General features: G+C 41.7%; 1 protein-coding gene across 2 annotated transcripts in view; it reads right to left on the bottom strand.

The window, feature by feature from the left end:
• The window catches only part of LTA4H (leukotriene A4 hydrolase), a 29,153-nt gene that overhangs the window by 13,054 nt on the left and 2,639 nt on the right, over positions 1-13,460 (bottom strand). For both annotated transcript variants that reach the window (XM_054988010.1, XM_054988011.1), the window contains exons 3-8: positions 11,169-11,289; positions 9,390-9,458; positions 6,111-6,215; positions 4,580-4,632; positions 2,554-2,626; positions 1,086-1,226 (exon numbers count right to left, since the gene is read on the bottom strand). In XM_054988010.1, the coding sequence (XP_054843985.1) occupies positions 1,086-1,226; positions 2,554-2,626; positions 4,580-4,632; positions 6,111-6,215; positions 9,390-9,458; positions 11,169-11,289 (562 nt within the window). The remainder of the gene's footprint in view (positions 1-1,085; positions 1,227-2,553; positions 2,627-4,579; positions 4,633-6,110; positions 6,216-9,389; positions 9,459-11,168; positions 11,290-13,460) is intronic.

The raw sequence follows: 13,460 nt of genomic DNA, 5'->3' as shown, positions 1-13,460 counted from the left end.
TTGCCATTGTTAGACGTTAGACCCCCCTCCTCATGCTAAGAGGGCAGTTTATGGATAGAATATCATAAACATATATCATAATATAAGTTTATGGGTGGGATATCATAAACATATATCTTAAGTCCAAGGTACTGCCTGGCCCAGAGCAAATGCCAGTCAGTGGGAGCCTAGAATACTACCAGAGTGTGAGACTGAATGACTGACACCCCTCTATGCCTTGGAGAGAGATGCATCACTTAAAACGATGAGGCTCCCAGGAAACTCCTGACTTATCATGTCAATCCCCAGTCTAGCTTCCCTGCACCCACCTACCCTAATCAAAGCTATTCAGCAAAACCTGGTAGCATTTCCCAACCGATGCTTAAAGGGTCATCAAACACTTTTTCCACCAAGAGTCTGTCAGATTGGAACACCAAACTTCCGGACAAGCCATTAAGCCATTGTTTTGGGGGCAAAGACATCAGCTTGCCCCAGGGAGCATTTCACCCTGTAACTGGGCTGTGTGCGCGTGTTCTGGATCCATCCATGCACCCCCGAATCCGTTTGGGTTTCTTCTCTTTTCTTGTAAAATGCTGGTCATTTGGTTGCTGCCTTTGTAAACCTCTATCTTCAAAACTGGTAATTATCACCCTCCCAAAACTGCTTTCTCCCCCTTACCTCCCTGATTTTCTTAGTTAGCCTTGTATGTGCGCTGTGTGGGGTTTTCTGTACATTTGCCCTTTTAATTTCCTCTTTAATAAAAAACTTTTCTGGTTGAACATATGCCTGATTTATTTGAGAGTTCTCTAAGGGAATAAACCCCATAAACACTGGTGGATTCTTAGCTACTCCCTCTCACTTGCCTCTTTAATGCTAATTCCCCCAACTAATTAAGGAGACCTCCTATTTGGGTAACACCATAAAAACACTCCTTAAACAAAAAGGCTTTACAATACCTCTGGCACTTTTTCAAACAGGGTGCCTATCTAATATCTTCTGGAAGACTGTCTCCTATTACAGGTATCACATTGGGATTGTACTCAGGCTATGGCAGATAATGGTAATATCTGAAAAAAAACTATGCTATGTAATCTACAAACACTTACCAGTAATGTAGGAGTCACAAAAGTGAGGCAGGGATTCTCCATACCACCATATGGAAATGAAGGTGGCAAAACTAACAAGTCGTACTGACCCCACATATAAGGTCCTGCAAGGTCTTCTGCTATTTTCAACATGGCTTCAGTCTGAAATTTAAAAAATCTGACTTTCATGTTCAAATCTGATTATTACTATTCAACGTATTAAAAATTTAACAGGCATATAAAATTATCATGCCTTGCTTTAGATAGGATCTCTGATCATCCGTTGTTCTCTCCTCCCTTCATATCCTACAGCCACCAAAACAAATGATGATGACAGCTGTAAACTTAATATTCTACAAAACAGAGGGATTTGGTTGTAAAGCATGGCCGTCGTCACACGGGCGTTTATTCCGTCAAATTTCCATTATGTGGCGCTATTGTTCCTATCGGCGCCATGACGCAATCTTTTGTCAAATACCGTCTCCTCCCGCTTCGAGTTGTTCACACTGTAGCGCTCTGTGCCGTCATTTTGAACGGGCACAGAAAAAACTCCTCCCCCCTTTTTAAAAAATTTTTTTTCCGCTTTATTGCGTTATAACGACATTACATCGTTATAACCAAACGTTAGCCCAACCCCAAAAGAGCAGGATAGGTTGGCCAAGTTTTCCCGCCCTGGAAGCAGCTTGAACATTGGCTAAGATTGTTTTTCTTCCTAATTTGAACATCCATAAATATACTCTTGTTCTGAGAAAAACCCCTGTCTGACGTGATCCCCATCGCCGAAGACTCAACCATGGCTCCACCGAGTGAACTTGTAGTTCTGGTGGCCCAACTGGTTGTTTTGATGGTTCAGAGCACGTTCACTCTGTGCCATGCACACCTGCGATCCCTCCGTCGGAGGCAAAGGGCAGCGGAAAGTCTTTTTCGGTCTATGCTGCTCGAGCAGCATAGAAAGAACACTCTTTCATTGCTTTGTATTTTTATAATATTATGACGTTATAGCGATATAAGGACATGTTTTTTTTTTAAAAAAAGGAGCTCGCTGCAGGAGAGCGCGAAAGGGCGTCTGGGATAACGGGTCAAGATAAGAAAGGGAAAATTCCGTCATTATGGGATAGAAATCGATGCCGGATGGTCACACGGAAGCAGATTATAGCGCGAAAATTGAGACCAGAGGAGAAATCTCAGACTCGCAACAGTGCCAGAATAAGGTGGGAATTTTGCGGTAGATTGCGCAATTTTTGCGCTAATTTTAAGCCCGTGTGACGACGGCCCATGTGCTTTGCATGCCGAGGGTCCCAGGTTCAATCCCCACTATCTCCAGTAAAAAGGATACAGGTGATGTGAAAGATCTCTATACAGGACCAGGGAGAGCTGCTGCTAGTCAGAGCAGACACTACTGACTGTGATAGACCAATGGAGTGACTCAGAATAAGGCAGCTTCATGTGTTCAGCCATATAACCATATAACCAACAAGTTTTCACCAACCTCTGCAAATTCATAAGCCGATTTTTCCACCAACTCCTTTTCAGCCCATACCAAGGTTCTAGGGCCAATTTCTCTGAAGAATAAAGATTAGTGAGGAAAACCAAGAAGCCATCTTGGATTTGGTGACTTCATTTCATGGATTGTAGTAGTAAATAAATAAAATAAATGATAAATTTAAAATGTCTTTGCTGCCTTTCCACCCAATTCAGGGTCCCCAAGGTGGTTAACATTAGCCCATTCCACATGGTCAGTTTAGGGTGATTCAAATTCCATTCTGCTTCTCTCGACCTCTGGATTTCCACATGAGGAAAGGAGGCATGAGATGCAGAACTGACCTTTCCTTGGCTTTTCCCCAACTTTTTGAAGCTGTTGCTGAGTTGCTGCTGCTATGTTCCTTTCCTTGGGTGCTGATTGGTTAGCCACCTGGTGGAAATCCCTCCCTCCCTCCCCAGCCCTTCACACACTCCCTCATTATTTTATTCTTTTAAAGCAAAGGAAGGATTGTAATGCTGCGTCATTGTCTCTCAAATGGCTGTGGAAACTGCTCCTTCTCTCCCCAACTCTCCACACACTCCCTCTTTATTTTGATCAACAAATACAGGATATATATCAGGGGTGGCCAAACTTGCTTAATGTAAAAGCCACATAGAATAAACGTCAGATGTGTGAGAGCCGCAAGACATGATGCATTGAAGTGACTTCAGATGAAGAGGCGAGTTTGAGGAAGTGTCCTGAAAGTGACATCACAGAAAGGGGTGGGGGTTTGGTGCAGTATGCTGGAAGTGACATCATTGGAAGGGGTGGAGCTTGGGAAGAGCCATCACCTGAACTTTGACTCGGAAGTGACAACACAAAAGTGATGTCACATCCATGCTAGGCTGCACCCCCAAAGTCCCCAGGTATTTTCTGAGCCAGACCTGGCAACCCCAACATTTTTATTGAAAATATGACAGACGTCGAAAGAAATAAGGAAAGAAAAAAGGGAAAGGGAGGGAAAGACATGGAAAGAAAGAAGGAAAGGGATGGAAGGGAAGGGAGGAAAATAAAATAAAATGTATGGCCACAGCGATACTCAGAGACCTCCAGGAGCCACACAAAATGTCTAGAAGAGCCACACATGGCTCCCAAGCTGCAGTTTGACCACCCCTGATATATATATATATCTCCTATATAAAGACAGAGGGGGAGGGGGGAGAGGGAGAGGGAGGGAGGGAGAGCGAGAGAGATATTGTGATGTCACTTCTGAGTCAAAGATATATACATATGTGTATGTGTATGTGTATGTATGTATATGGTCACAGAGTGGGTACCATGTTGTGATATGGAACAAACCACACAATGACACCAGCCTTCTCCTCTTATAAGCAAGTTCTACCTGCCAGACTTATATCACGATTAGTAAATATGTGTGAACAAATGTTTATCAACCGCTTTTAGAATCCATAGTAGTAATTAAAGCTGTTAACAGTATCTATTTAAATGCTTTCTGCAGCTCAACAATCTAAGCATTACTGAAAAGACACATTGTCCAAAAAAACCCTCAACAATATGTACAATTTCCCCTTCTCCGAGCAGCTTAGCAATAATGTCTGGATAGCAACAAGGGAAAGGGAAGTGAAAGAGTCTATTATCAAATTCTGGAAACTTGTTGATCAAACAGCTTGTAATTTATGTTTTAGGTAGTTAGAAGTTTAGTATAAATGGAGAAAATCCAGTTGTCTATCATGCATTAATATACTGTTCAGTTTTGTCTAACAGCCAGAGCTGCACAGTAGATGAAACATTTGGTATAGCTGCAAGGCATCCAGGTTTAGATTCCTTCTCAGCCATGAATCTCATAGAAGAACTGCTTCCCAATTCATATGAGGAAAAGGGAGTTTAAAGACATATTGCAACCTACTCTTGAGCCCTTGGAGGGGACAGAAGAACAATCTTATTAAGTAACCCCTCTCCAGGAACTCAAAAGTAAGTATTTTCTAGATGCTATGAACTGTTAATTTATGAAAGTACTTCTGGTAACACTCACCTGCTTTCCAAAGCACCAACGACTAAAGCAATCAAGTAACTGGGTATTGGAACCTAACCAAAAGTAGAAAAACAAACTTAATAAAACAGAGCTATAAGTCATAATTCACACCTTCAAATCTATTTGCTGATGAAATTATCGAATACTTTCTCAAGTCTGTTTTCTAAATTCTATAACCAGGGGAAAAGCTCTTTGTAGAAAAAGAGCTGAAGGAACTCATTAGCATAAATTATTAGCATATGCCAGGCCCTTGACCAGGCCGAAATGGCCGGGATTCGGCTGCTGCCAGAGGGGGGGAGTGTTCCCCCACCAGGCAGTGGTCCCATCAGGGCTGTTTTGGCCCCAGTCCAGGCCGAAAGGGGCCCAAAACGGCTCAAAATGGCCATTTTGGGTACATTTTGGCCTGGATCAGGCTCAAAATGGCCCAGATCGGGTCGGTGCCAGGCAGGGGAGGGGTTCCCCATCAGGCACCGACCCAATCTTAGCGGTTTTGGCCCTGATCCTGGCCGAAGCAGGCTCCAAATGGCCAAAAATGGCCATTTGTGGCCCGTTTGGGCCTGGATCAGGGCTGAAAAAGCCAAGTCAGTGCCACACAGGGGAGGGTTCCCCCACCTGGCACTGACCCGATCCCGAACTGGGGCTGAAATGGCCAGAACCAGGTCAGTGCCAGGCAGAGGAGGATTCCCCGGCCTGGCACTGACCCGATCCAGATGGTTTTGGCCCAGATCCAGGCCGCAACGGGCTCCAAATGGCCAAAACCAGCCATTTTGGGCGGAGTCAGGGCCAAAATGGCCAGGACTGTGTCGGTGCCGGGTGGCAGAGGCTTCCCCCTCCTGGCACCAACACAATCTGGATGGTTTTGGCCCCGATCTGTGCCAAAATGGCTGAAAATTGCCATTTTGGGCCCCTTTCGGCCTGGAACGGGGCCTATACAGCCAGGACTGGGTTGGTGCTGGATGGGGGAGGTAGCCCGGACCAAGTCAGTGCCACAAAGGGGAGGGTCCCCCCGCCTGGCACCGACCCAATCCCGGCCGTTCTGGCTCCAATCCCGGTGAAAAAGGGGGCCAAAATAGCCAAAAATGGCCATTTTGGGCCAGGATCAGGGCCTAAATGGCCAGGACCAGGTTGGTACTGGGCGGGAGAGGCTTCCCCCTCCTGGAACCAACCCAATACGATGGTTTTGGCCCTGGTCCGGGCCGTTTCGGCCGCGATTCAGGCCGAAACGGGACCAAAATGTCCATTTGGGGGCCATTTTGGCCTGGATCAGGGCCTAAACGGCCAGGAATGGGTCAGTGCTGGGCACAGGAGTGTTCTCCCACCCGGCACCAACCTGATCCAGGCCATTTTGGCCCCGATCCGGGCCCTTTTGGCCCCAAATGAGGCCTAAATGGCCCAAAAGTTTTCAAAGTCAGGTGGGCGGGGACACCTGACTGTTGGGGGAATTACTGGAACGGCATTCAAGTGCGTTCCCCCTCTAAATGAGCCTTGTCTATAACAGACCTTAGTGTACTGAATGTGTGAACAACTGTACCGTTTGATTGAAACGATATATTTTCCTAGTGCTGTCTTCTGGATCAGGCATGTCTCCGTCTCTTTTAGCACTCATAAGAGCCACCAGCTCATTTGGTACAGATATCTAAGCCAAGAACAAAAAATATGATTATTATTAGAATCAATGTTGAACTATTCAGCATCATGCGAGATTGTATCTTAGAATGCCGATCCTATAGCAACTCAGCTGACAACATTCACAGAAATTTTTCCTCCTGCCATTCTGTATTACTAATAACTAAGTTTAGGCCAAGAAACTAGGTAAGCCATTCAGTGACATGATAGATCAGCAGTATTATTGGATGCAAGCTCACCCATCACTTCCCAGATTCTCAACTTTTATCTTGGTGTACTATGGTACCAAGATTACTTGTGAAAGAAAAAAAAAACCTCTGAAAGTAATAATACTGAACGGAACAGCCAATTGGTCGCTTTTTGCCAATGTTGTCATCTTGCAAGTACCTCTCTTTTAAAATATTTTGTTCCTTTTTCTAATAAGTTCAAGAACACTGGAAACCAGAGATACAAATCAATTTGCGCAGAGAAACCAGAACTGCTGTAGCACAGTGGTTAAGTGGTTCAGCTGTGAATCAGCACTTTACTGGTTCAAGTCCCACTACTGCCATAAGCTCAGTAGGTGGCCTTAGGTAAGCCACTCTTCTCGGCCCCAGCTGTATTATGGGGATAATAACAACAATAAATTGTTCACAGCTGTGGGTGGGGCACTAATCTGTATAGAAGAGCAGTATATAAATGCAGTTATTATTATTATACTGTACATGACAAGATTCAAAGTAGTAAAATCAGAGTTTTCTCTGTGGAACGCCATCCCCAAGGGTGTGAGGGTAGCTCCTATTTAAGTAAGCTTAAGAATAGATGTCAGGCCTTTGGCAGATAATTAACCATGCGGAATGTGCAAATGTGGTTTACTGAAACTGACATTATCTAGTGTGATTTATTTTTCATGTTTTTAATTATCTGTTGCATTTTATGTGTTTAATTATCTGCTGCATTCTAGGCATGTTTCTGCATGCTGTCTTGGCTCGCTGTCACTGGTGGAAAAAGCAGGATACAAATGTTTCAATAAATAGTCTTTATACTGTTATTACACATTATAATATGTGGGTCAGGATGATTGCTTCCCATATTAAATACGAACGATAGCATAATTGAAACATCTTATATGAGCAAAGGCTTGGGACAGTAGCAAACTAGAGCCACAATGAATGATTAGCAAAGCTGGATGTTACAGGGAAAAAAGCTGAGTGTTTTCTATCATTAACACAAAAATGCTGTTAATCACGAATACTACACATTTCCATGTGAAACTTTGAGTCCTTTTTGGTACAGCTTCTCATAATATATTGTTTGCTAAGGAAAAAGGCAATTATTTGTTTAACTGTTTAACATCTAGAGCTATTGTTCGCAGCTAACATGTGACTATGATCAATTTAAAACTGTAATTTGTATCCCTCAGTTCTTTTTTCTGATACCTCATTGGGCATCTTTGAAAATATTCTGAATCTATAAGTATTCTGAAATCTCTGCATGCATTTTTCATGAAGCTGGAACCCCAGAGACGTGGACTGGGAAGTTCAAACCCAAGGATGGTTTACTTTACAGATTTCTTATGGAAGATATTTCAAAAAGAATACAAATGAGGGTGAAATTGCTGACTCTAGAAATATGTGCTTGCTTATCCATGCTAGTAACACCACATCAAAACTTCCACATTCTGCAGACCTAAGTGATGAAACTGCATACTTTGCAACTCTGCAGTTCCACTTCATCCCCCCTTTTTAGAACTTACCACATTACATTTCAGTGGCATGATGAGGCTGGCCTCTGTAATTAGGATGCTAATTTGGGAAAGACAAGCATCTAGAAGATCCTGCCCGGTAGAAAACATTGTTTGATAGTCTCCCAGCCTCTTCCAGTATGCTTGTAGGATCTTTACTGATCTCTTTTTAATATTTCCTAAGACCCAAACAAGATTAAGGAGGCCAATGGAACTGCTGCCATGACTGTTACATACTTTATCCACTTTACAACACAATCTGAATTATTCTCACTGGAACATACTCAGCTCAAATGTTGACCATTTCATGGCTCAAAAGTCTTTGAAATTATGGGAATCTGCCGCACATGTTCTAGGTATAGAGAGTTCAGTTTTCTCCCCTGGATAACCAAATATTCAACTGCCATCTATTCAGTAATAATCTTACCAGAACAGCCCTGATAAAACTGACCAGATTTAGTATACATGACCGTGCTCTTCTATTTAATGTCAGATTTAACAAACCAACTTTAGTCAAATATGGGGAACAAACTGGAGCAGTTCTCAAAGTTCAGAACATGCTTTTTTCCAGTTTCACAAGCATGCTTAGGGTAGACAACTCCTGGCAAATGTGCTGAACAGTGGTGTCAGATCTTTACACTTTGCTTTTACAGCCAGTTTTCCACTGAAGGGACCTAGGCAAACACCTAGGGTTTTGGCAATGCTGCTGGGACTCAATTTGTTTCTAGTGTGTCTTTCCTCCATTCCCTTTTGTTTACTGGCATACTAACATCTTGTCAATCACAGTGACCCAAAAGCTTAGGCATGAAGCAAAAGAAATAATCTTTTAAGATTTTTTTAAACGCTACATTCCCCAAGTACAGCTACCAATCTTCTAACTCAAATTACTGTGGCCTCTAAAAATATCTCTTTTCTTTGCAAAGTCAGATATAAGATGGACTTCAAGCATATCATCATGCTTACTTAACCTCTAGCGTAACACAGCGGGTTTCTATGGATCTAGGAGGAGCAATCTCTACCCCCGCCATTGAAACTGCTATTTATTGAGAGAAAAGCATCCTTCAGATATAGCAGAATAAGATAACTAATTGGAATTATGATTGCTTAACAGATTACATTTCTGGCTGAGTCCCATAATCATAAAAAGCAAAAAGTACAATTTGCAACACCAAGGGAAGATCTTGGCCTCTATGTCCTGTTTCAGGGCCAATACGTGAAACAGGATGCTGGGATTAGATGGACCACTGGTCTGATCTAGCATGGCTTTTCTTATGTTCCCCACCAAGCCGGCTAACTGAGTTCAGCTAAATATTTTCAAACTGTGTGCAAACACATCCATGCAAGTTTGACCATCCCACCAGCAATATTTGCAATGCTTTGTTAAGAATCCACACTTTCAATTCTGTCCATGAACAATCCAATTGTGCATCTTGGAAGTACAGGGCTTTTGAAAGTATCTACCTCTGCATAGTACGTTAATTTCACAGAAGGAGTATCCTGGCAGGGAAGAACAGCTCTGCAGTGATGAGCCTGAAAAGAAAATGCACAGAATTAGAAGTCACCAAACTTAGAGAGGATTTTGCAATAAACCACAAGAAGCAGTTCCTAATACTGAAATAGATTTATCATCATCAGATGAATAAATCTGCAACAATTTAGAGAAGCTCACAGGCCAGATCAAAGTACTTGGCCAAATGTATCAGGCTCTCTCCTCTTGAGTAACCCGTTGCCCAACTTGTAAGTTTAGAAAGCACTTTGAAATTTGGTAGCAGGAGAGGCTGTTCCACTATAATGCAATGCTAATAGGGCCTCTAAGAGAGACTGCATTCACATTTTGTACACTTATTTTTCTTCCTCCCAAGTAGGAAAGCTTTGCTTATAATACAGAGAGGCTTATAAGGAAAAGCACTTTCCAGGAATCATTTAGAGGATGAAGGAATAGATATGAAACAGCAGACAGGGAACCTCTCCTGAGGCAATGATATTCTGGAGTGGATCCTATCCCTCCACTGAGCAGAGTTTGAAGCCTTCTTCAAGTTTAAGGAACCCTACTTGAACAGAAAAGCCACATAAGTTGGAGGAAGGGACCACACTTTGCTCAGTGGAAAGGTAGGATCCATTCCATTATTACTGGAAATCTGAATGCAATCTGTATTTGACAAACTGTTTTAAACATTTAACTTAACTGAAACACTAAATACAAAGAAATCTATAAAACACGGAGTTGTTAAGAACAAAAAAACAGTAAAAAGGTACATCACAGGAAGCTTTCTTTATGAAGTGTTTGGTCTTATGGTTAAGGATGACACCTGGCCTGTAAGATCAGCATGAGAGTTTTCAAGCATCTCTTCAACCCCATACAAAAGCCACATATGTAGCACTCTTCTACAGACAAGAATAGTTTAATTGAACTGTCTCCCCAGCCCAGTGAGAAGAAATTTTCTTCTGGCAGCAGGTGACTCACACCTGGTGGCAGCAGCAGTCAAGAGTTCTTCTGTCCCCACAAGGCCATAAGGCTACAGCATACCAAATCAACGCAGGGTGGGCGTACACTCCCTAGGGCAGCCTCCTTAGCAACATATGCAGTGGATTTAACATTTATACATTATTTGTAGTACCAAATTTGCTAGAGATGATTCACAGTCTAACTATAGTTACAGTTCTATTAGCACATCATTTATATGGTGCATTACTTTTGACCTTTGGTGACAGAATTACAGCCTTTTAACTATTACACTTAGCACTCCAAGACAGCTGTTCATACAAATGCTGAGATGTATAACATTACCATCATTTTATTTGCAATGTAGTTCACTTTAAGTTATAAAAGCCAAATGACCTCCTTTTCTTGAGCACCAGGTCTATAACTCCTTATAAATAAGAACAGTGTGTGCCATTTCAAGAAAGGATGTACCAAAGGCAAGAATGAATCCCTCAGTTACCATTAACTGAGGTTTTTTGTGTGTCAGCACCCAGCTAAGTTAACTGTGCAATGAGATGGTATCATGCAATGCATTGTAAAATAAAGGACATTTAGAGTCGAGAATTTTTAGAAATCCCTCATACCATGCTGTACAATTCAGTGATACATCCTTAAGACAGAGCCTGTTGCCGAGTCTCAGCTCAAGAGATCTCAGGAGACACTGTCTCGCCTAACAGAAGCAGGGTAGCGTAATGAGAAAGTTAGGAACCTGCAGATAATGCAGCTTATGATAGAAAAGGACAACATAACCTGCTCACCTGACACTGACTGAAGAGAAATGGATGTCTTCTTCCAGATGTTTGTTCTGGAGCAAGCCACTGGAGTGCTGAAGAGCTTGGAGAAGTTTCAAATGAGATCTCTACAACCACATCTTGCCCCCTGCAAAAATTGGAACATTCAGGTATGTATATGTGTTTGAGAACAGGATATCACAGGAAACATTTTTGCTCCACTGACGTAAACTATTTCCTTTTAATTATGAAACGGTTACATGTACTAGCCTTATAAATTAGCAAATCGCAACAAACAAAAAGTAATCTACAATACCATAAACAAACAAGATCATACAGTTTACATATTTCAGATAACATATTCAATAACACACTTTATAAACACCATACCCTTACCACTCTCTTCTAGTTGGAGTTCATATATATAAGAAATGCCTTCAAAGACAATAAAAATTTCCCAACTTTTCCCCTTCCACCCCACATTTATTTGATTACCATTATCTTATTCATTAACATAGTAAACCAGGCTTTACAAATCCAAACTACTGGGCTTGGCAGTATGTCATTCTTCCAATGTTGTGCCAAAATTGTTTAAGCAGCTACCAGTAAGTTCTTGCCCAAATTCTTAATTCCTAATTTCCGCTGTCTAGAGAGCAGTTCAAGCAGAGTGATTTTAAAACTACATGGTAGGTTTTGCTTTGTAATTTCTAGTATTTGAACTACATTCTGCCAGTTTGCTACGGGACATTGCCATCATATGTGGAATAAATGAGCTAACTTTACTAGTAAGCCTCCAACACCATTTTGAGACGATTATTTCCATTTTATCTACTCTATCCACTGTTAGGTACTATCTGTACATGAGATTTATCATATTTTCTCTTATCAAAATCATTGTTAAAACAATTATTGTGTTTGGGCCAGAGCTGAATTCTTGGCATTTGAATCTACTGAGCAAATTAATGTAGCTAATTATTAAAGCCATGTGGGAAAGAGTCATGGCTTTCCAGACAATAGTTTATAGGTTTTCCTTGGATGTGTAGCAGTAGCCACAGCCTACAGTGAGAAACGACACTGGCTGCTTTGAAAGCCTCTATGGCAAAGGAACCAAGCCTGCCTGCTGGCATCCGCAAGCAAGATCTACCATACTTTGTGACAAGAAAAATAGCAGTAAGGAAGGCTTCTCTGGGCTGTCAATCAACCAGAATAAATTTGACAGAACAGTCTTGCATCTCAGTCTACAAATGCCTCAATGCCATTTCAAATATCTTTCCCCCACATTTATTCAGGCAGTAGCAGTAACATGACCCACCAAAAGGAAACAGACCTTTACTTTACAATCTAACCCATATTTTTCTTAAGAAGAAATACTGCATTTTGCAAAGTGTAATAATTCTGCAGGTCCTAAGCATAAGAGGGTGGAAACTTCATTAGTTTTATTGTTTGTTTTATATTGGCATGTTTTTATTGACTTGTCTGACCTTATTTTTGAATTGTTTTGTTTTTATTGCTACAATTTTTATTGCTGTTTGTTGGGTTATGTTTTGTTGTTTAGTTATGAGCTGCCTTGAATGGGTCTGGAAAGGTAGCATACAAATTTTCTAAATAAATAAAGAAGGGCCTCTCCTAGCTCCTGTCTGGAGACAACAGCAACTACCATGAACCAGAAAGGAACAATAAACTAACCAAAGCAACTCCTTTGCCTTTAAGGCACTACTGCAGAATTTATATACCATTCTTACACTTTCCCAGAGGAACACAAACAACTTTAGTTACATACAATATAACTGTACTGTTCCAGCAGCAAGCTGACTATATTAATCAATATGTACCAGACTAGAATGTATGCCTATAGTTTTAAGAGAAGTGCATCTTGGGAGTTGTAGCGCCTTACCCCACAGGTTCAGTTCCTGGGGCATTCAAAGCCCGCCCAAACTTGTTAAGGCCATTTCCTCTTTTGTTCATTCACACCTCAGCAGGCAGAGGAGCAAGTCATCTCTCTTTTTTCACCACATTCACTGGGTCTACAAAGCTCCTTCAAGTGCCTTTATGCATGAAAGATGCACTCTCTCCTTTCATTATTTAGAAGAATTGTGAGTAGAGATTCCTTACGTGTATGAAGAAGTTAAATAAAACCATTTAAGTTTGTAACCCGTGCGTGTGCGTTGACACTTGACGACAAAGGGTTGGGACTCCCTCCTCGTGTCGGAATAATAACCATGAAGGTTATTTTCTTAAAAGCATACGGAAACAAAGCTTGCCAAGAAAGGCTTGCAACACAATGTCAGATGTGTTACTGTCATTCGGTTAAATTTCTCA

This window comes from Eublepharis macularius, chromosome 9, assembly GCF_028583425.1.
Source record: "Eublepharis macularius isolate TG4126 chromosome 9, MPM_Emac_v1.0, whole genome shotgun sequence".
Taxonomy (NCBI): domain Eukaryota; kingdom Metazoa; phylum Chordata; class Lepidosauria; order Squamata; family Eublepharidae; genus Eublepharis; species Eublepharis macularius.
Note: the sequence above shows the minus strand (reverse complement) of the source record. Positions and strands in the feature narration are given on the sequence as shown.